The sequence below is a fragment of the Corvus brachyrhynchos genome, unplaced genomic scaffold (assembly GCF_000691975.1).
Source record: "Corvus brachyrhynchos isolate BGI_N302 unplaced genomic scaffold, ASM69197v1 scaffold1, whole genome shotgun sequence".
NCBI lineage: Eukaryota > Metazoa > Chordata > Aves > Passeriformes > Corvidae > Corvus > Corvus brachyrhynchos.
This window is the reverse complement of record NW_008237222.1, coordinates 6,627,163-6,646,669: the sequence shown is the minus strand read 5'-3', so window position 1 is coordinate 6,646,669 and position 19,507 is coordinate 6,627,163. Positions and strand designations below refer to the sequence as shown.

General features: G+C 34.9%; 2 protein-coding genes across 5 annotated transcripts in view; one reads left to right on the top strand and one right to left on the bottom strand.

The window, feature by feature from the left end:
• The window catches only part of GSKIP (GSK3B interacting protein), a 4,439-nt gene extending 4,227 nt beyond the window's left edge, over nucleotides 1–212 (bottom strand). The window contains exon 1 of one of the 2 annotated variants that reach the window (XM_017729050.1): nucleotides 124–212. The gene's annotated coding sequence lies outside the window, so the exon portion shown is untranslated. The remainder of the gene's footprint in view (nucleotides 1–123) is intronic. The other variant, XM_017729051.1, reaches the window with a different exon arrangement.
• ATG2B (autophagy related 2B) overlaps nucleotides 7–19,507 on the top strand; it is a 46,870-nt gene continuing 27,369 nt past the window's right edge. Inside the window, exons 1-16 of one of the 3 annotated variants that reach the window (XM_017729048.1) lie at nucleotides 7–237; nucleotides 3,687–3,849; nucleotides 5,686–5,838; nucleotides 6,820–6,922; nucleotides 7,810–7,972; nucleotides 8,447–8,626; nucleotides 10,128–10,224; nucleotides 11,607–11,789; nucleotides 12,451–12,605; nucleotides 13,318–13,429; nucleotides 13,583–13,844; nucleotides 14,716–14,866; nucleotides 15,400–15,492; nucleotides 15,663–15,851; nucleotides 17,143–17,416; nucleotides 18,502–18,607. In XM_017729048.1, the coding sequence (XP_017584537.1) occupies nucleotides 76–237; nucleotides 3,687–3,849; nucleotides 5,686–5,838; nucleotides 6,820–6,922; nucleotides 7,810–7,972; nucleotides 8,447–8,626; nucleotides 10,128–10,224; nucleotides 11,607–11,789; nucleotides 12,451–12,605; nucleotides 13,318–13,429; nucleotides 13,583–13,844; nucleotides 14,716–14,866; nucleotides 15,400–15,492; nucleotides 15,663–15,851; nucleotides 17,143–17,416; nucleotides 18,502–18,607 (2,546 nt within the window). In that variant the 5' untranslated portion in view covers nucleotides 7–75. The remainder of the gene's footprint in view (nucleotides 238–3,686; nucleotides 3,850–5,685; nucleotides 5,839–6,819; nucleotides 6,923–7,809; nucleotides 7,973–8,446; nucleotides 8,627–10,127; nucleotides 10,225–11,606; nucleotides 11,790–12,450; nucleotides 12,606–13,317; nucleotides 13,430–13,582; nucleotides 13,845–14,715; nucleotides 14,867–15,399; nucleotides 15,493–15,662; nucleotides 15,852–17,142; nucleotides 17,417–18,501; nucleotides 18,608–19,507) is intronic. The other 2 variants (XM_008629740.2, XM_017729049.1) reach the window with 2 other exon arrangements.

Below are 19,507 nucleotides of genomic sequence, written 5' to 3'. Positions count from 1 at the left end.
CTCCGCTCCCCGCCCGCCGCCCGGCCCCAGCCCCATCCTGCCGCCCGGCCTCGCGGCCCCCGGCGTGCAGCCGCCATGCCGTGGCCTTTCTCGGAGTCTATCAAGAAGAGAGCCTGCAGGTACCTGCTGCAGAGGTACCTGGGCCACTTCTTGCAGGAGAAGCTCAGCCTGGAACAACTCAGCCTGGATCTCTACCAGGGCACTGGCTCCTTGACGCAGGTCCCTCTGGATAAGTGGGTAAGAGATGCTGGCGCTTCACCCCCTCGGCTCCTGCTGCGTCTAAGGGACCAGCTGATTCTCTGCCCCCGGCTGCCACCCACTGTATTTTCAATACCCAGCCTCCTTTATGCAAAAAGTTATAACCATAATTAGCATTTATTCCAGGGAACTGTTGTTTGATATGCCAGCACTTAAGGAAAAAAAAAAAAAAATCTGGACATTTGTTACAGATATGTTTTTCTAGCTACGCTTCGATTGCATAATTTTTAATTATGAGAAAGGAAACAAAAACTAAAAGAAGGCAATAGCTGCTGTTATTTCAGAGAAAATGAGCTAATGTAGCCCAAACTACCAGAAATCCCTGTAGTTACTGAGGAGTATTTTTACTGACTACTAGAGATGGTGAAAACAAAGTAATCCCTGTGGTACCTATGCTTTGTCTTTGTCTTGGAGACATCTTGGTTCTTAATGATAGTATTATGCTGACCTTAGTCTGTGTAGATCTCTAAAGACTGTTCTCTAGTCTTGTAGTGGTGAAAGTACTTGTTGACAAAAAGAAAGCTGATTTTAGCTGGAGTTTGCTTAGCAGGTGGCCTGTCACGCTCCAGTCCTCACATGTATGTTTTTTTACATGTATGCGTCTATACGCAGATATGTATCTTTCCAGCCTACTGTAAAGGCAGACCTTTGGATTACCGTGTTTGTAATATTTTGTAAAGGTTTAATTGGTTTAAGCCAATGTCACTGAATTCTACCTGTCAATCGAGTGTGTGTCATGAGGAGCCTTTAGCACTGCAGTATATCAGTCACTGACTTCCAGCGTAACATAGATAATGAACTAGGTCCTTTGCTCTGTTGTTTTCCAAAACACATTTTTATTAGAGTATGTACTGGTTGGTGTTAGGCCACAGAGGGTACATTTTAAAATACTTCGCAATATGTGAGTTTTCAAGTAATGCTTTTCCAGTTGTTTGTGTGAAAATATGTTTGAAAGTGGTAGGGGACGGACGCTTGCGGAAATGATCAGTGTTATCAGTGTTTGAGTGTGGACTTTGTTGTTCGCTGGTTTGTTTCCTTCTTTTCTGGCTGTGTCCGCAGCTTGTTTTCTGTGGCAGGCTTGCAGTGAGGCTGCCTCGCTTTAGTGGAGTTGCTATGCCCTCTAGTGGGTATCGAGCGCTCTGCGAGTCGAAGTGATGCTATTTAAAGTGTAAAATACTTTGTAACAAAGCATTTACGGGGCGGTACTAAATGAAGTGTTCATCACGTATGCACAGTGATTAAGTGAATATGCAGTAATGCTTCGGTGATCCTCCCCGTTTGTGGATCAGCATTTTTCTGTTCCTCTTGTAAACAATGTCGCGTTTGAGGTTCTCTGCACGTGACTCGCATGTATGACAGATTGCAAAAGCAGATTTCGCGGAAGTACTACAGCTCTTTTTTCCCCCTAGTCATTGTAACCTTGTTCTCAGTGAATCACCAGGATGACTGGATTTTGTACATGGTATCCATTTTTGTGGATACTTCTCTTCATCGCAGCACTGTAGATATTTTAGCTAACGTTGTGTGTTTCTAGATTGTAGATATATGTAGGAATTCCTGGGGCTGTTAATGTAATGCCTTTGCCTTTTGGGGCCTGGGCTGTTTAGAAGAATCAAAATGTAATGCATGGTGTTTGTAGTTGAATTTTAGTATACATTAAATACTACTTTTGTGGACTGTTGGTCAATAATGTGGAAATAAGTCCTGATGTGAAGGCTATGCTCCAGTTTTAAAATTTCACTTGGAATGCTCTAATTACTTCCTTCTAGGAACAGCTGGCATGGGCATATGAAGCAATTTAGCTCAAGAGTACTTCAATTTTTTTACTTTTAGATAGTAAATTTCTATTTCAAAATAATAAGCAGTGTACTAAAATACACTTATTTTTATCACCATGCACATGGGTAGCAAAAAGACATCCGAGTCAGATTTATTCAAAATATGGTAGCTAGCTTACTTTCTGCTATAGCAAATTACTTTGTAAATTTGTTCAAGTAATTTAAATGAACCTGTGGTATTTTAAAATACGGTTTTCATCTCTAATAATTATTTTTGCCCTATCTTATGCTATTGCCACATGTATAATTCTTAAATATAAGTTCAAATATGTTTGAGCTTTTATATTATTTATTTTATAAAATTTTAATTTCCCAATAGGGCTGTTCAGGTTCTGTTTCTTTAAAGTTGATGTCTTTTCCTGCTGCTTGAGTGGACTTTGGAACAGAAACTAGAAAAGCTGAACATGCAAGGCAAACAAAATGCTAAAAGCAAAGTTATTAAGAGCATAAGGAGAGCAACAAGTTAATACGATGGGAAAGTTGGTCCTGGACACATAAGAATTAAAAATGTAATTTTCTGAAAACTTATTTTCTTTGTTTTTAATTTTTTCTGTATAATTGGAGCAACATTTTAAATACAATTAAAATGGAAAACAACTTTTAAATCCTTATTTTTTTCAAAAGTTGTGATGTCGAACTTACGCATTTTCTCAGGTAAAGTCAATGGCCTTGTTCAACTCAGGAAGGTCAAAACCACACTTTTTCTTGCCAGTTGAAGATCCTGTCCTATGTCCTATTATTACAACCCCAGTCTTTAGTAAGGTCCTGTTTATATTGGAAAGTCGCACTTAATGAATTCGGTATGTGAATAGGATTGGGATTTGTTTTATTAAAGCCTGGGTACTTCTTGTCTAAGAACTTCAGTTTTAACTGCATTTTTAAATCAAAGCACAGGCAGGAACTCCCCTTTTTTAGCATAAATGTGAAGAATATGTTTCATCTATATGGTTGTAATGAAACCTATATAGAGAAACAAGGGAGTCTTCTAAGGATTGTGGAAAACTTGAAAATTCTAAGTTACTACATTAGAACTGGTCTGATAGTTTGGGCAACTTGATGGTAGCAGTGTTAATAATGCCACTATAAAAGACATGATTTAGAAAAGGCAAATATATTACACAGCAAGAGAGGATTGTTTGGGTCCATTGTTCCACTGTCACAGAGAAATCATTACACTGAAATTACATGCTATGAAATACTCCTATCACAGAAACCAAGTACTTTTTGTGCTTTTACTGTCAGCCTGCTTACAGTTTTCTTCAAGTACTGCCAAAGAAAGAACAGATTAACTTTTGTTAGTACTGTAGTATTTATCAGAGTAAGTTAGCAGACTTTTTTTTTTGTATAATGCAGAAATACAGATTATGCAGCTACCACAGAGCAATCTGTGTTATTCTGAAAGCTATTTTTGCTTTGGATGGCATTACACTGCAATGGAATTGAAATACTTGAAAGTGTCTTATTTTTTTTTTTGTTGGAGTGTAATTAATTTTCTAGTAGCCTCAAAGAGTTTTATTTGTTAGATGCAAAATTATGAATGTGATTTTAAAAAACATTGTGATTTTTAATTTTAATTTTATTGTCTTCTAGTGTCTTAATGAGATCCTGGAGTCTGCTGATGCACCTCTGGAAGTCACAGATGGATTTATCCAATCAATTTCTTTATCTGTCCCGTGGGGGTCATTGCTGCAGGATAACTGTGCATTAGAAGTAAAAGGATTAGAGATGGTCTTCAGGCCAAGGCCAAGGCTTGGTAGGCTTATTTTTTTATTTTAAAAAAGAAGATTCTTTACAGTTTTTCAGAGTCAAAAGTCTACCCTCGCTTTAGTCCATTCTTAGCCTTATTTAAAATGTCATTTAGTTTCCATACCTTAATGATTGAGAATTAATAAAGAAACTCTCAGGTGTGCGTCAGTTGGTTGTCAACTCAATTAGTTGTTGCTCTGTTAAATAACTTAAAATGCTTATAATGTTCCTACTGTTGTATGTCTTCCAAGCTGTTTAAGAACTATAGATATGGAAGTGTGGGAAGGAGTTTTTGCAGCTGGTGTTTTTGGGTGTTGTTTGCGCGGTGCTGTGAGGCAGCGTTGGTAGCTGGCTGTTGGGTGGCAGCAGGACAACACCATAGTGTAGGACTGGGAGGGAGGTTATGGAGCTTCTGGCTTTCTTTGACTACTTTAGGCTAAAAGATGCCTCTTCTTGTATATTTAGAGAACAACAAATGCAGTTTAATTGCTATCACAGTCTGAAATAATGACTGAAATACTACCTTCTATTATAATGCTGAGAGGATTGTCTGAGTTCTTCTAGCTTGTCTGTATCCAGATGTTTGTTACTGATCTAGTTTAGATTGCTCTCGTGATAAACTTTTACTGGTCATCAAACTTCCATAAATTCTGTTTAACACATAGTGCATTTTTAGTTGTGAAAATTGTTTGAATGTCTGAAGGATTTTAGTTTGGTTTCCTTCTTGTAGCATAGAGAAAATAGAAGAAAACGTTTTTTTAAACAAATAAGGAAGAAAAAAATGCATAAAACCTATTTCTTGTCTTTTGCAAGTTACCTTAAATGACTTATTTGCTTACATGTACTCTACACTTCATCCTTAGTTGTTTAACTGGAATTAAGTTTTGAGCTATGTTACTTTCTGATGTAAGATTATTGCTTTTGAAGGAATGGTAGTATTAGGAAGAAACTACTATTGCTTCACTTGCATCCAATTAGTTCTCTTTGACGCACAGTGCTTTATAATAGAGCAAACAGTGTAGAAAAAACCCCACGGTGCTGGTTTTATCACACATCTATAGCCACATGGATGTTTCCAGACCTGAATGCTTAACTGAAATGTTTTGCCTATTTAACACGTTTGTATTTGTAGTTTTATTTTTGTCTGCCTATACTAGAGTGTGCTAGTTGCATTTGATTAACTTTTCTAATCCATAGTTTAATAGTATTTGCTCAGAATGGCCTTGGCATTAACTGATAGGAATGCACTGTCAATTAAGTTAATCTGGCTGATGAAAAACTTGTTCAGCTTAGCACCTGCTGTGCTCTTGGATTTTATTATATTTTACTTACTATGTCAGGTCTGTGTTAGGCTTTTAAAACACATTTTAATATGCTAAGACAACATCTTTAACCTTGCTTAGTGTTTCTCCATGGCGATGTATATGTTTCAAGAGGAATACGAAACCTTGAAATAATTCTTAAAAATAGGACTTACTTCATTTTGCCAATTATGCCTTCAAAAACATACCAATATAGTAAAAGAACTCCAGAAATTATTTAATTGTTTAAATTACTTAAACCACTGCTGAAAATTGATTACACTGTTGATTACCTGATTTCATCTTGTTTATACTGAGTTTTCAAATACCAAAATCTTACCAATGCCGTCTAAATAGATTACATTAATTTTAAATTAGTAAAGTCTATAATGAGAGATTGTAACTAAATTTGGTTTTAAGTATGACTTCTTACTAAGCTGTTGAAACTCTTTTCTGGGTGTGCCAAATGTATTGCTCTGTTTTGTCTTTATAGTTTCATAATGTTCATAGTTTAGTTTATTAAGACTTATTTTACTCCACAGCATCTGGATCTGAGCCCATGTATTGGTCAAGTTTTATGACCAGTAGTATGCAGCTTGCAAAAGAGTGTCTTAACCAAAAACTGACAGATGAACAAGGAGAAGGGTCCCAGCCTTTTGAAGGACTTGAGAAGTTTGCAGAAACTATTGAAACAGGTATGAATCAATTATTGAGATCTGAATTAATGTCTGAGATTTAATTGGTTTATGTTGTGTCTCAGTTTTACAAAATGGCATCTCAATTTCCATAGCTTACCTGACAAATTTTCACTTGTTAGCATTGCTTGTAAAATCTAAAGAGGAAGGCAGGACAGTTGATTTTGCTTTTGAAGTGGGGAAAAAAGCCCCATTTACCTACTAAAATATTTGTATACTTCCCTCAGTGGACAGATTGAACTCTGTTTCAGGGCAAGTTGGTGTTTGTTTCCACCAAAATAAATCCAGCTAAATCTGTGCCTGAAGGATTGATGACATATCTTAGTTTTGGAGATGGCAGTGTAATTAATCAATTGCTAATAGTGATGCTGTTGAAGGAGAAATGGAGAATGTTTTTTCAGCTGTTTTTATCCAAAGCTGACCTGTTATGTTTTATGCATCTCCATAATCACACCATGTTGATAGAAGTACTTCAAAAACTGGTTTTTGTAGGAGGTGGTTTTTCTAAGTGAAAGAAACTAAGGGCTTATGACCACATTATGTGGTGGAAAACCTAGTGCAGAAATGTCTGAGCTGAGGGAAATACTTAAAATCCCATCTCGAGATGGAATCACTCAGTCCAGGCAGTGTTCTGCTGCAGCAATGTTTAATAGTTCAGACATGGTGTACAATGAAGGTGTTACTTTCTTTGAGTATCATCCACACTGAGCTACAGAAAAACATGGTTTGAGCTGTCACTTGCTCAAATATCTGAGCCTTAAAGAGCAGTTGTATGCTGTGGATGTACATATCGGTCATTTAACAGGTGTTTGTATTGTCTTTTGAAGCCTTGTTACCTTATTAAACTCAATTGATTCTTTTCACTGAAATAAATATTGAGAACTTAAACAAAATCAAAGCTCTTTAATATGGTTACAAAAGTAATTGTTTAGTATCTTGACTTAATTGCCTACACTGTATTTTTTTGTTTTCTCTTTGAAGTTCTAAGAAGGGTGAAAGTTACCTTTTTAGATACTGTGTTGCGAATAGAACATGTGCCGGAAAACTCTAAAAGTGGAACAGCGCTTGAAATCAGAGTTGAAAGGTAAACATTTTTTTTAAAATCTGTGGATGGTTTTTTTTCCTAAGGCACTTTTTGCCACTTCCTGTAAAGTACATTATACTCATGCACACATGTTCTTAGTATACAGTTAGACACTAGCTCTTGAGCATCTCTTTTATAATGCCAGTGAGCATCTTCCTCACTCAGATTCCACTTAACATGTTTATACTAAAGATATTTAAGCATTAAATTGGAAGAGTTGTGGTTTTTCCCACAAAAATGTTTTCATCAACTTCTACAGTTAATGAATAGCATTTCTCAGATGTTCAACACCCAGTGTATATTGTTGGCCAATCAGGCCATCTCTTCAATTTAGAAAAGGGACCTGACCCTTTCGAGTAATGCACTTTAAATGTTTTCAGAAAAAAAGGTACAGTCCTGGAAAAAAAAAACCCAACAAAACTCTGAAAGATTTTAGGTCTTAAGTGGACTTTTAAAAGAGCCCGTGTGAATTCTGTAATTACTTTGAACATGAATACTGTACATGTTCTTAATGTAGATTATTCTCAACCTGTGGGAGACTGTAATCATACTTTCTTGGAAAGTATTGAGATCAGTATAGAATAAAATTGATGCTTACTGAGAATTGCTAATGAAATATATTTGGTTTTAAACATTTATGAGCTTCAGGTTGTTGTATTCTCTGAAGTATGTTCACACAGGTAGCATGTTTTCCTGTGGTGTCCCATAGAAAAGTTAAGATTTCCACCAATTCCCACAGAGTGGTGGGTTCTCCTTTCATGACAGTGAGCAGCACTGTAACTAGTACGAAGAGAGAGACCATGTACAAACTTAAAGGCTAAAAGGCACAAGAGAAGTAACAATTTGCATGCACCCACTGTGTTTATTTCCTTTCTTTTGTCTCCCAGAACTATGTACTGTGATGAAACTGCAGATGAGTGCTCCGGAATTAATGTACATCAGCCCACAGCTTTTGCTCACAAATTACTGCAGCTCTCAGGTGTCTCTTTCTTTTGGGATGAGTTTCCTGCATCAGCAAAGTCCTCCCCAGTGTGTTCAGCTACACAGCTGGTAAAAATAAATACATTATATAAGGATGTAAATTGATGAAAGAATATATTGTTACACTAATATATAAGATTAATTCTGAAGGGTACAGGAGTTGAACTTGTACTTGAATCTGTGTTTGGTAAGTTTTATAATCAGTTCCTGTTGATTTTGAGGAGAGGCAAGGAAATGGACTTTAGGACTGAGTAGCAGTTAGGATGTATTGTACTGGTTGCAACTTTAGGAACTAGAAATTTAAGAACCCTGCAATTCACTGTTCTGTGGAAACTTGCTCTTCTTTTTCCAAAAGCCTAATGCTTCTCGTTCTATGTGCTTTGTTTCTTCACAATTATCAATACATGTTTTTAATGTCATTGTCAAATTTTTAGTTTGTAAAATGATTATTTGTGTGATAGGCTTATTTGAAATGCTTGTGTTTTGCTTTTTTTTCTTAAGAAATGGGATACATTCTTATTCCTTTATCTGTAACTTTTTAAGGCAACTGAACCAAAGCTTTCACCTAGCTGGAATCCAAAAATCATTTATGAACCCCATCCACAACTAACAAGAAGCTTGCCAGAAATTACTCCTTCTGACCCTGTACAGATCTGTAAGCTGATTGGTAGAATGGAGTTAAGCCTAACATTAAAGCAAAATGAAGTCCTTCCTGGAGCTAAGGTTAGTCATGCTTTCCTGGTCTTTAACTAAATGAGTAGTTCTGTAGGATTTTTTTCTTCTATTACATATGAAAAAGGTGTAGGATTCTCAAGGGAGCAGAATCACTTTAGTCATTATGTAGATTCTTTACATTCTAAACAAATAAGAATGTCTAAAAAGACATCTTCATGGTAGCCAGGTGAGTCAGGGCACACTGAAATCTGTTAAATGAGAATTTCTGTATGTTAGAGAGAGACTGAATTTAAGTGTTCAAAAAACAAGTAGATGTGACACTTTGATATGGTTTAGTAGACATGGTGGTTTTCAGTTGAAGGTTGGTCTTGATGGTCTTAGAAGTCTTTTCCAACCTTAATGACTCTCTGATTCTGTTCTGTGAATTTATGTATTGGTATTACTTCTGAGAAAGTTACTCTATTTTCATGAATCTCTTGCTACTATTCTTTTTTTTTTTTTTTTTTTTTTTTTTTTTTTTTTTTTTTTTTTTTTTTTTTTTTTTTTTTTTTTTTTTTTCTTGTAGAACTATGACTGATTTGCCCACATAAGTTTGGAATGTTTAACTGGTGGTTGCTTAAAATCACTTTGGTTTTAAAAGGGTATAACTTTCTACAACAATACAAGTAAATTGTAAATTATTGATTAGACTGCAGCATTATAAAACACAAACATTTCCACTTCTAAATTTTTATGTTGAAATCTATAGTAAATCAAATAAAAATGCCATATTTAAATGCTACTAGTAAAATTAATATTTTATTTGACTTTTACATAAAGATACAGGAAGCAAAGCAGTTGAAAATAAAGCCCTATTTTTTCTAAAGAAGTGAGTATATAGGTAAAGTTGTGTAATATATTCCCCTTCTCTCCACTTTTTAAATCGGCTGTTGACCTGTCTTGTATAGTGTACCATATTTTATGGAAAGCATAAAGTTTTTACTGCAGTAGAGAAGAGGTTTTTTTTACATCCAGCAATTTCTAGTCAATCTTTAACTGTTCTTGTTTATTCAGCTGAGTCCTTGAAAAGTAAAATAATATTTTTCTTCGTGTGAAATAGAGAAATGCTGCCAATTTCAAAAGTATAAATATACTAAACAGAAGACCTTTATAGTTTTAAGGTCTATTTCAGAAGGTGCTTACTTGAATATCTCATAATTAGTAAGTAAAACTATGTTTTTTATTGCTTTGGTAATTATTAAAGGAAAAAAAAAACAATTAGCAGATTAATAGAATTCTTGATTTTTTCTGTTATGAGATCGTGTATTTATTTTAAGCTAATAGTCAATGACACATCTGCATCTATCCTGCCAAACTACCAGTTGGAAGAAACAGAAAATTAAGTTTCTGGCTGTTTTATAGAAGATGAAGATACTGATGGAATGACTGTATTCTTTCCAGCATAAAAATCTATTATCCAAATAATTGATTCATCCAAATAATTGATTCAAGTCATGTAAAGAAAAGTTCCTTGAGTGTTCTTGACAGTGTTCTTTCCTTTTCTTTTTAGTTGGATATAGATGGACAAGTAGATTCTATACATCTGTTTCTGTCGCCAAGGCAGGTTCATCTTCTATTGGACATGGTAGCAGCTATTGCAGGACCAGGCAAGTGAGCATTCTGTAGAAGTTAAATATGTATTAAAAGAAACAAAAAATAATCTTTGCAAGATAAACAAGTTTCCTCAGTTGAAAAAAAATTGTGGTGGTACATTACTATGAGTTTTTATCTGATATCAATAAAATGTTCTGTAGCTGCTGTGAGTTAGGACTGTGATCAATTTATTGTCTTCAGTGGCAAATTGTACATCTAGCAATAAAAACCCCAACAAATAAGGCTTGACACATGACTGTATAATAGTACAAGAAATGAGGAAATTGTAGGTTGTCACTGTTGCGCACAGGGACGGCAAAAAACGACATGACTCCAGGTCAGAGAAATATGGTCGAAGCCGACCCTTTAATGCCAAAACCCATCTTTTTATAGCATGGATCTCAAAAGAGAAATTACATTATTGGGTGCTTGACCCTACACCTCCCAGAGTGATTGGCTGAAAGCTATAACACCTATTTCAAAATATTTTCTAAGATAAAACAAGACCTTGCCAGGTGCAAGATAAAGAGTTAGTTTACAGAACGGTCTTTCACTGTTTCTCAGCTAAAGCATGAGAAAGGAAAAACTTCACAAATGCTTCAGCAGCTGGAAAATTCCTCTGCTCCTGCTTTTTAGCATCCACACTAGGTGAAGAAAATTAGGAGACCAAACCAATTCTGGTTCTTGTAGCTTCTGTTTCACAAGAGGAACTTAGGTTCTCTGTCCTATGTTTTAGTGACAGGCACAGAAAATATAGAACAGACAGTAGATGAGTTTGTTGGTCTGTATTTGTGAAGATTTAAGAGCAGTGTTTCAACTACTGCAGTAGAAGTATGAGAGTATTTTGGTTTGTTCCCCTCATCTATTTTATGTAACGACACTTGCTAGGGTAGCTAATCTTTTTGAAAGATTTGTCATATCCTGGGTAGGTGCTTAATATTCTTGTAATACTGATATACTTGTTTTATTGGACATGTTAATTGTTTTTGGACAATTGGAGGAGCATTACATACAGTTTCCCATGTGTGTCATCTTCAAACCTGAAATTTTAATAATTCCTTAATAGTAGAACCTTTAAGAGGCCTTAGTCCCTAATCCTGACTGAGAAGAGAAATGTATGCATAATATAAGCCAACACACTGCATATATAACCTTGAAATATTTTCATTAGATGTGAAGTTAATGAAGTTAGGGAGAAAATAATCTGTTCTGAACAAGTAAAACCTTCAAACCAACAAAATGCACAAATATACACATCTGATATATAACAGATGTATATATAAATACGGATGCATATATATACAAAAAGGATTCATTTTCAGATTAATTTTTGAATTTTTTTAGGGATACTGTTAAGGAAATTACAGTAGGATTTCTGTCCTTTTTTTGAATCTAGAGAGTCTAAGCAGGATAGAATTGTCAAATAAAGATAGGAAGAACCGGCCAATGCAACAGGAGGATGAGTATCGGATTCAGATGGAGTTGAAACGTTATTTAAGAAAAGAGTCTTTATCTGCAGGAGCATCATCTGAACAAAGCTTCTATGAGACAGAGAGTGCCAGAACGCCTTCTAGTCGTGGCAAGTATAAAAGATGATGCAAAATAGCAAATAACCTGTTGTTAAGATTGTTTAAATTGATTGTTCATCTTTTAATCTTACCAATTTATGTATTAAAATAACTTTGACATAATGTAACAATATGCCATTAATTGTAAAGTTCAGTAAAAAATTAGCAACTAGTTTAGGTATCAGGGTAGACTTGATTCAGTATTTCATTAAAACTGTTCAGTTAATGATAATGTGCAACATGCTAAAAAAACCACAGTGTAACACCTTTTCAAATGCGTGGTTGAGGAAATTACATTTAGAATAATACTTGTGTTTGTCTGATTTTATGTGAATACTTTTTTGCTAGCTATTTTTAATGTGAAATACTTTGATTTGTCAAAATCAAATGAGAATGTGTGAATTTATAGAAATGATACCAACTTGAATATGAAAATGAGATATTTAACTGATATAATATTAGTGAGTTTTTTGCCTTTTGATTTTTATTTAAATCTCTTCATAGACAGTACTAGTCTCATGTCAAGAAAACTTGGAACTTTTGTAAATGATGTATTTAGCTGGTTATTCTGTCTAGCAGTTAGATTTCTGGACTTAGGAATTCATTTCTGTTAGAAGTAAAGTTATTTTTTTAATTAGAAAATAACTCTTTTCTATCTGTGATTTTTATTAGAGGAAGAAGTTTTCTTCTCAATGGCTGAAATGGACATGTCTCACAGCCTTTCTTCTCTTCCACCTCTTGGAGACCCTCCAACGATGGATCTAGACTTGTCTTTAACTAGTACATACACAACTACGCCAGCAGGATCTCCACTGAGCACTACAGTGGTATAGTATTAACTGCATTTGGAATCTTTTAGAAATTAACACTTCTGTCAGGAACTGTTGCATAATTGCTGCATTCTTTACAACATCAGGAACTGTTGCAAAATTCTAGAACAGTTGAAATGTTTACAGCTGATAGTATTCCTTTTCTGCTATGGAAATGATATTGTAATTATTCTCATTTATTTGCCTACTAAGCTAGGAAATGTGTTTTCAAATGTCTTGAAGCTTATATAGGATGCATTATGATTTATTTTCTTTTTAATTACTGCATGTTTGCCACCTGGTTTTCTTTTAATAGAGATTACACAGGCAATGTTGTATGAAATTGTTGTATTAAATTTTTCCTCGAACAACTTAAAAACTGCGCTGTTGTTAATGACCATCTTTCCCAAATCTGTTGTGTACCTAATGTTTTCCTTAATGAAAACCGTGGAGAATAGTTGTGGAACTAGACATTATATGCTCATGGGGAGTGCAATTTCAGCTTTAAAAATGTGTGGGTATAGATGCTCATGGAATTAAAAAGTGTACCCCAAAGTAAAGCATGTCTACATTGATAAGTTGAGCATTAATTCTCCATGAACTGATTGTTGATTGTTTATTGTTGGTTTATGCATGTTGGAGTTTTTTGTTCATTTACCTTATTATTCATGTTTGATCTAATGTCTAACAACTCTTTGCAAATTTAAGGTCATATATATTTTTGTTTCAGCTGCAACCGACTTGGGGTGATTTTCTTGATCGTAACAAACAAGAATTACAGCCTGCAAGAGGTTCTTCACTAACAGCCAATATGGTTCACCAGACTTCCTTAAGAAGGACATGTAAGTAACAACAGATAGGTAGTTCTCCCTAGATAATTACGAAAATGAATTGTTATGCAGCAACTTGGTAAAAAGAAATGAAAATCAAAAGTAAGATGATTTTATAAATGTATTATTGCTGAAAAATTACGTGAACTTAATTTTGTATTTCAGCTATTCCATCCAGATCTGTTTCTGTGGATGAATCCAGACCTGAGCTACTTTTTAGACTGGCAGTTGGAACTTTCTCAGTGTCTGTACTTCATATTGACCCTTTACCCCCTCCTGAAAGTTCACTGAACCTTAACCCATTGACACCAATGGCTCGGGATTTCTTTGCCCGAATAGAAAAGATTGAGCCAGTTAAGTTTTCAACAGAAGATTTTCTGTCCTTCCGAGAAGTATTTGCAGAAGCTTGTTCTCATGATCACCTTAGGTATAACTTTGCTTATTAATAAATATAATTAACAAAAATATATTTTAAGTAAAGTTGAATAAAGTAAGTTTATTTCCGTAGGAATTGTGTAACTTAATATTTGAATTGCATTAGACTTCTTTATTAATTTCAAAATAGTCTTGAATTTTGACATCCGTTGTCCAAGACTTTTCTTTTTTTTAAATTAAAACAGAAGAAGAAAAGAGAATAAACATTAAAATCACCTAGCTTTTTAATAGATGAATTAAATTAGGTACAGTTTCTATGACAGAAGTCTAAAGAGTCAAGAATCATTAAGTAAATTATTTCTTTAGAAATAGCTGTGATTTACTGGACTATTTTTATCCCAATATAGTGATTACTGCTTGAAGGAGCTTAGGGTTTTACTTAGTGCAAAATATTGTATCAGTAGGGATAAAGGCTAAGTGTGAACAAGATAATAAAGTCAGGCAACAGTCTTTCCTTTGCAGAAGTTTTTACCATCCCAGTACAGTGTATGAAGTAAAATATTTAAGAGTGTATATCCCTCTTTTTACCCTATGTATGTAATTTAGACTTTGTGAGACATTTGACTTTTTCTTTGTCAATCTAAGGATGCTAGTTTTATGTGAATTGCACCTCAGGTTAGATGTCTAAAATGTGCTTTACAAATTTCTCTATGCTGACCATTGTTGATGTGTAACATGAGCTCCATTGTCTTTATTGCTAAATCTGTAATAATTAGATATTTTCATAGTTTTGGAGAAATTACAGAGCTTTAAATGATTTTAAAAGGATTGTAGTGATCCTTTTTTTACATACTTAAGTCATGACTTTTCATAATTGTTATTGTTTATGCTACTTCTAATAATTCATAATTTTAATAATTCAGGTTTATAGGTACTGGCATCAAAGTGTCTTATGAACAAAGACAAAGGACTGCCTCTCGAAGTTTTAGTACTGACTTATCCATTGGAAATATGGAGTTCCTGGAATGCCTTTTTTCTACTGACTCTCATTCCATGCAGCCTCACTATACAGAGGTATGTAAAAAATAAAGGGAGGTCCATAAAAAAGAAATGTTAATTGTATAACTGAGAATGCCAGATTTTAAAATGATTGTAATTTAAATGTTTCTTAATAGTTTTTTGCTTTTTAAGTATGTTACAGTTTTAAGATAAAATTTACATTTTAGTTCTGAGCTCAAATAGTGAACCCAGCTTCTGTCATACCTGACAGGAACAGCACCAAGTAGCCAAACTTTGTTAATTACTTGTCTTCCTTGCTTAACAGGGTTTGGATATTAGAGTAAATGTTTTCCAGAACTAAGCAATGGAGTTGAGCAATGCAAAGGTTTCTTGGGGTGGTGATTATTCTTCCAGCTGTTTTAATGGTCAGAAGCATCCAGTAAGGGAGCTGAATATGTGGATTGAGTAAACGGTTGAGCTGGGGCTCTGTTTGCTGACTTCAGTGTGGGGTTACCTGTCTGTCCTAGGTAAAAATGTCATAAGTATATTTTCCTGTGGCAACTCTTTCCTTCTTATTTACTAAGTATTTTTAATTTTTTTTTCTGAAGCTGCTGACATTTCATTCTGAAGAAAGAAATGATTCTCATTCTATGCCATGCCTTCAGCTGCATTATAAGCATTTAGATAATAGAGGACCTCAGGTAAGGTGGGAGATTAAAAAGACCAAGTTTCTGTATAATAACCTTTGTCTAATTTGGTTTATTTGAATAGGAATCTAACTGTACAACAGAGAGTTCTTAACTCTAACTTATTATGATTTGTTTCACTGTGTTGTGTTGAAGATTTTAGTGCTTTTTCTCTTTCTTTTCAGGGTAGTCAAGGGAGACTCAGTTCTGTTCCACAGAAAGCAGAATTACAAATAAAGTTAAGTCCAGTGTTTTGTGAGCTGGATATTAGTATTGTAGACAGATTAAATTCCTTACTTCAACCCCAGAAACTGACTACAGTGGAGATGATGGCATCTCACATGTATGCTTCTTACAATAAGCACATAAGTCTGGTAAGTTCAAAATGAAATTGATTAATAAACTTGCTGGGGTTTTTTACAGGAGGAAGGCAGGGCAGCAATAACCCTGAGATTGCTACTTCGGATTGATTTGTGGTGGCTGAGGTGTTTCTTTAAGTGTGAAAGGTTTTTTTGGTTGGTTGGTTGACTGGGGTTTTTTTGGTTTTTTTCCAACTTCTGACACAGAACTGTAGCCATCTGACACAGTCTCATTTTACATTCAGTGATTGTGTACTTGATAACAGACCTAAAGATAGTGGTAGATGCTTCACAAACTCCATAAGTTCTCAGCTTCTCGAAGCGGGGAGAACTGGGCAAAAAACAGGAATCTTGACTGACTTCTCATCCCTAATCTGTCCCATCATGCTCTCCAGCAGCTGATATAAAGTGTTGCTAACAATTCCACTTCTATGTTGAAATCTTCAGTTGTCAAAATGAGCCCAGTTGCCTCTGCTGTGCATAACCTGCTTTTGGGGTAGGTGACAGGGAGAATGGGGAGCATATGCATTGCATTCTAGTGATTTGGGACCAACAGAAAGAAGAAGCTGAAGCTTATTTTTCTTGGTTTGGGTTGTTACCATAGCATTAAGCATGATGACTTTTCTTAAAATACTTGAGGAATAATTAATGCAATTAATTGATTTTCTGCACAGCAACAGAAACTTTCATGTAATTTTATTGCTGCATTGACTGATTACAGAAAAATCAGCCTTCAAAATTATTTAGGAGAATCCTTATTTAAAAAAATTGTAAGACATCAATCATTTCTATAATTGTCTTGTGAATTTGATTCTTTTCAATGATCAACAAAAAGGGGAGGATTTGAAGGACATGAAAGTGATAGGAGCTGGACACTATGGCTTCCTGAAAGGGACAAATACACGATAGTAATTCCTACTTTTTCAAGAGCAGCAATTTTTAAAAAAGTGTCTGAGACACGGTATTTCCTAATTGCAGCTGAGTATTGTTCAGTACTCTCACTCTCCAATTTAAGAGGAAAAAAAATTGTAAAAGTAACAGATTTTTTGCAAGATTGCTAATCTCTGGAAATACTTCACTTCTAAGTAGAATCTCTACAACACCAATAATAGAAAAATATCCTGAGAGCAACAGCAGTTGGTCTTAATGTGTTTTTCCTGCATTATATAAATAATCTTTTTCATGTTTAGATATTACATCATCAAAAGCTTTCTCCGTAGTCACTTTCAATGCTATTTTCTCTAATTTAGATTTTTTTTATTCACTCTGGTTTGTGTTTTGTCTTTTGTTGTTTGTGTTTTTTCAGCATAAAGCATTTACTGAAGTTTTTCTGGATGATTCACATGCTCCTGCAAACTGTAGAATTTCAGTTCAAGTCACTGCCCCAGCATTAAATCTCTCTGTTCGTTTCCCAATACCTGATCTACGGTCAGATCAGGAAAGAGGACCATGGTTTAAGAAATCACTTCAGAAGGAGATTCTTCATCTTGAATATACAGATCTGGAATTTAAAACTGAATTTATAGGAGGGTCAACTCCAGAACAAGTTAAATTAGAGCTTACCTTTAAAGAGCTAACGGGTAAGAATGTTAACATTATATTCAAAAGTCCTTTTTTATTTTCCTATGTACTATGTAGTTGAGAGAAAGCTCGTCTCATATGAAGTAACTCAGGGAGTATCTTTCCACCTGAATTTTGGAGTAGATATCAAGGGAGGTGATCCTTCCCCTCTACTTGGGGCTAGTGAAACCACATCTACAGTGCTGTGTCCAGTTCTGGGCTCCTCAGTACAAGAAAGACAAGGAGCTACTGGAGTGGGTCCAGCAGAGTCCACAAAGATAATGAGCAGTCTGGAGCATCTCTCATATGTTGAGAGGCTGCGGGAGCTGGGCCTGTTCAGTCTGGAAATGAGAAGACTGAGAGGGGATCTCATAAATGTATATATATCTCAGAGACATGTACCAAAAGGATGGTGATAGGCTCTTTTCAGTGGTGCCCAGTGACAGCATGAGGAGCAGTGGCCATAAACTGAAACACAAGAAGTTTCACATTAACATGAGGATGAACTTCTATACATTGAGGGTGGCTGAGACTGGAACAGGTGCCCAGGGAGGTCATGGAGTCTCCCTGTCTGGAGACATTCAGAACCCACCTTGGATGTGTAACCTGCTCTAGGTGAATCCTGCCTTGGCAGAGGGTTGGGCTGGATCATATCCAGAGGTCCTTTCCAACCCTAATAGTGCCATGATGCCGAGATTGATTCCCTAAATAACTATCGTTGAAAAACTTTAATAATTTCATGCCTCTAGTATCTTTCAAAGTAATAAATCTATGAGACTGGTTTATATTTGCAATCTTCTCTGCTGTCTCATTTTGTGTACTTATTCAGGGCTGTGGCAAAATATAGTGATGCTATAAATGTAAATGAAGATATCTATGCATTAGAAGCGTCCGATTTTCTAACTAGAAAATAATGTGAAATAATTTTTGTTTCTAAAAGTTAACATTAATTTTTTGGGAGAAGAGACGACAAAATTTGCCTAAGTAGCTTAGTAAGTAGCATTGACTAGTTAGTCTTGTTAGACTCCAACCTGAGGAGTGGCTAACCTGAAGTTAGCAGTTGTCATTCCTCTGTTAATTTCTAAAAAATCTCTGTTCTATTCAGGTTCGTTTGAAGAAGATAATGCAGAAACACCAGTAAAATTTTTTCAAGTGTCTGGTGGCACAGATGGAGATGTAACATCATCATCAGACAATTTTGACTGGCCTCGGTAAAATAAAGTTTCAAGTTTTTAATGTGGATTGATTAGATTTTTATGAAGCACTGTTTTTCTAATTTTAATCCAGAATGCCTGTGTGGTAAATGCTTGAAAATAATTTGCAAAGAAAGAGCATGTAACTATTGAAAAGACCCCAAGAATTTATTAAAAAACCCCCCTGAAAATTCTATGCTTATAATAATGCAATATGGTTTTTAATGTATAATGGCTTCTGCATGGACTTGAGTAAATTTCAGTGAAAGTTTGGTAAATGATTAGAGACTTGAGACTTTTTCTCTTTTTTTTGTTTTACTTTACCTTTTCTGCTGTGTTCATGGCTGAATACCAAACAACCCATCCTAATTGAATTTTGCCTCAAAATAATATAAGCCATAAGAATAGTAAGAATAATTGTATTATGACTGAATTATTGCAGCTTATATCATATGCAAGGCAATACAGTACTGTAGACTTACTGAAGTGAAGGATCAGGCAGCTGAATTGTGTAATAATATGTTTAAAGAGGCAATTTTAGATTTGCTACAGAATTTGCTGTGTACATTTTTTGCCACAAAATTTAGTGGCTTTCTGACTGCAAGTTTATATGGACATTTTTTCTTTTATAATGGCACAAATAAATTTTTCTCTAACAGTATTTACATGTAATAAGCTACACCATGCAGTACAGCATTTCTTAATGGCTGTTAATGGTCTAGTGAAACAAGCATTATTTTGGGAGAGTGCTGGGTTTTTCTTAGCTTACCTATATGGTCACGTGATGGAGTTGAAAAAAGCAGATGCTTAACATTTTCTTTCACCTGATGGTACCTTTTCCATGTGCATTTGTGTGTATAAGTTAGTTTTTTTTCTTAGTAGTATTGCTTTGGGTAATAAAATATGTTATTATCTAAT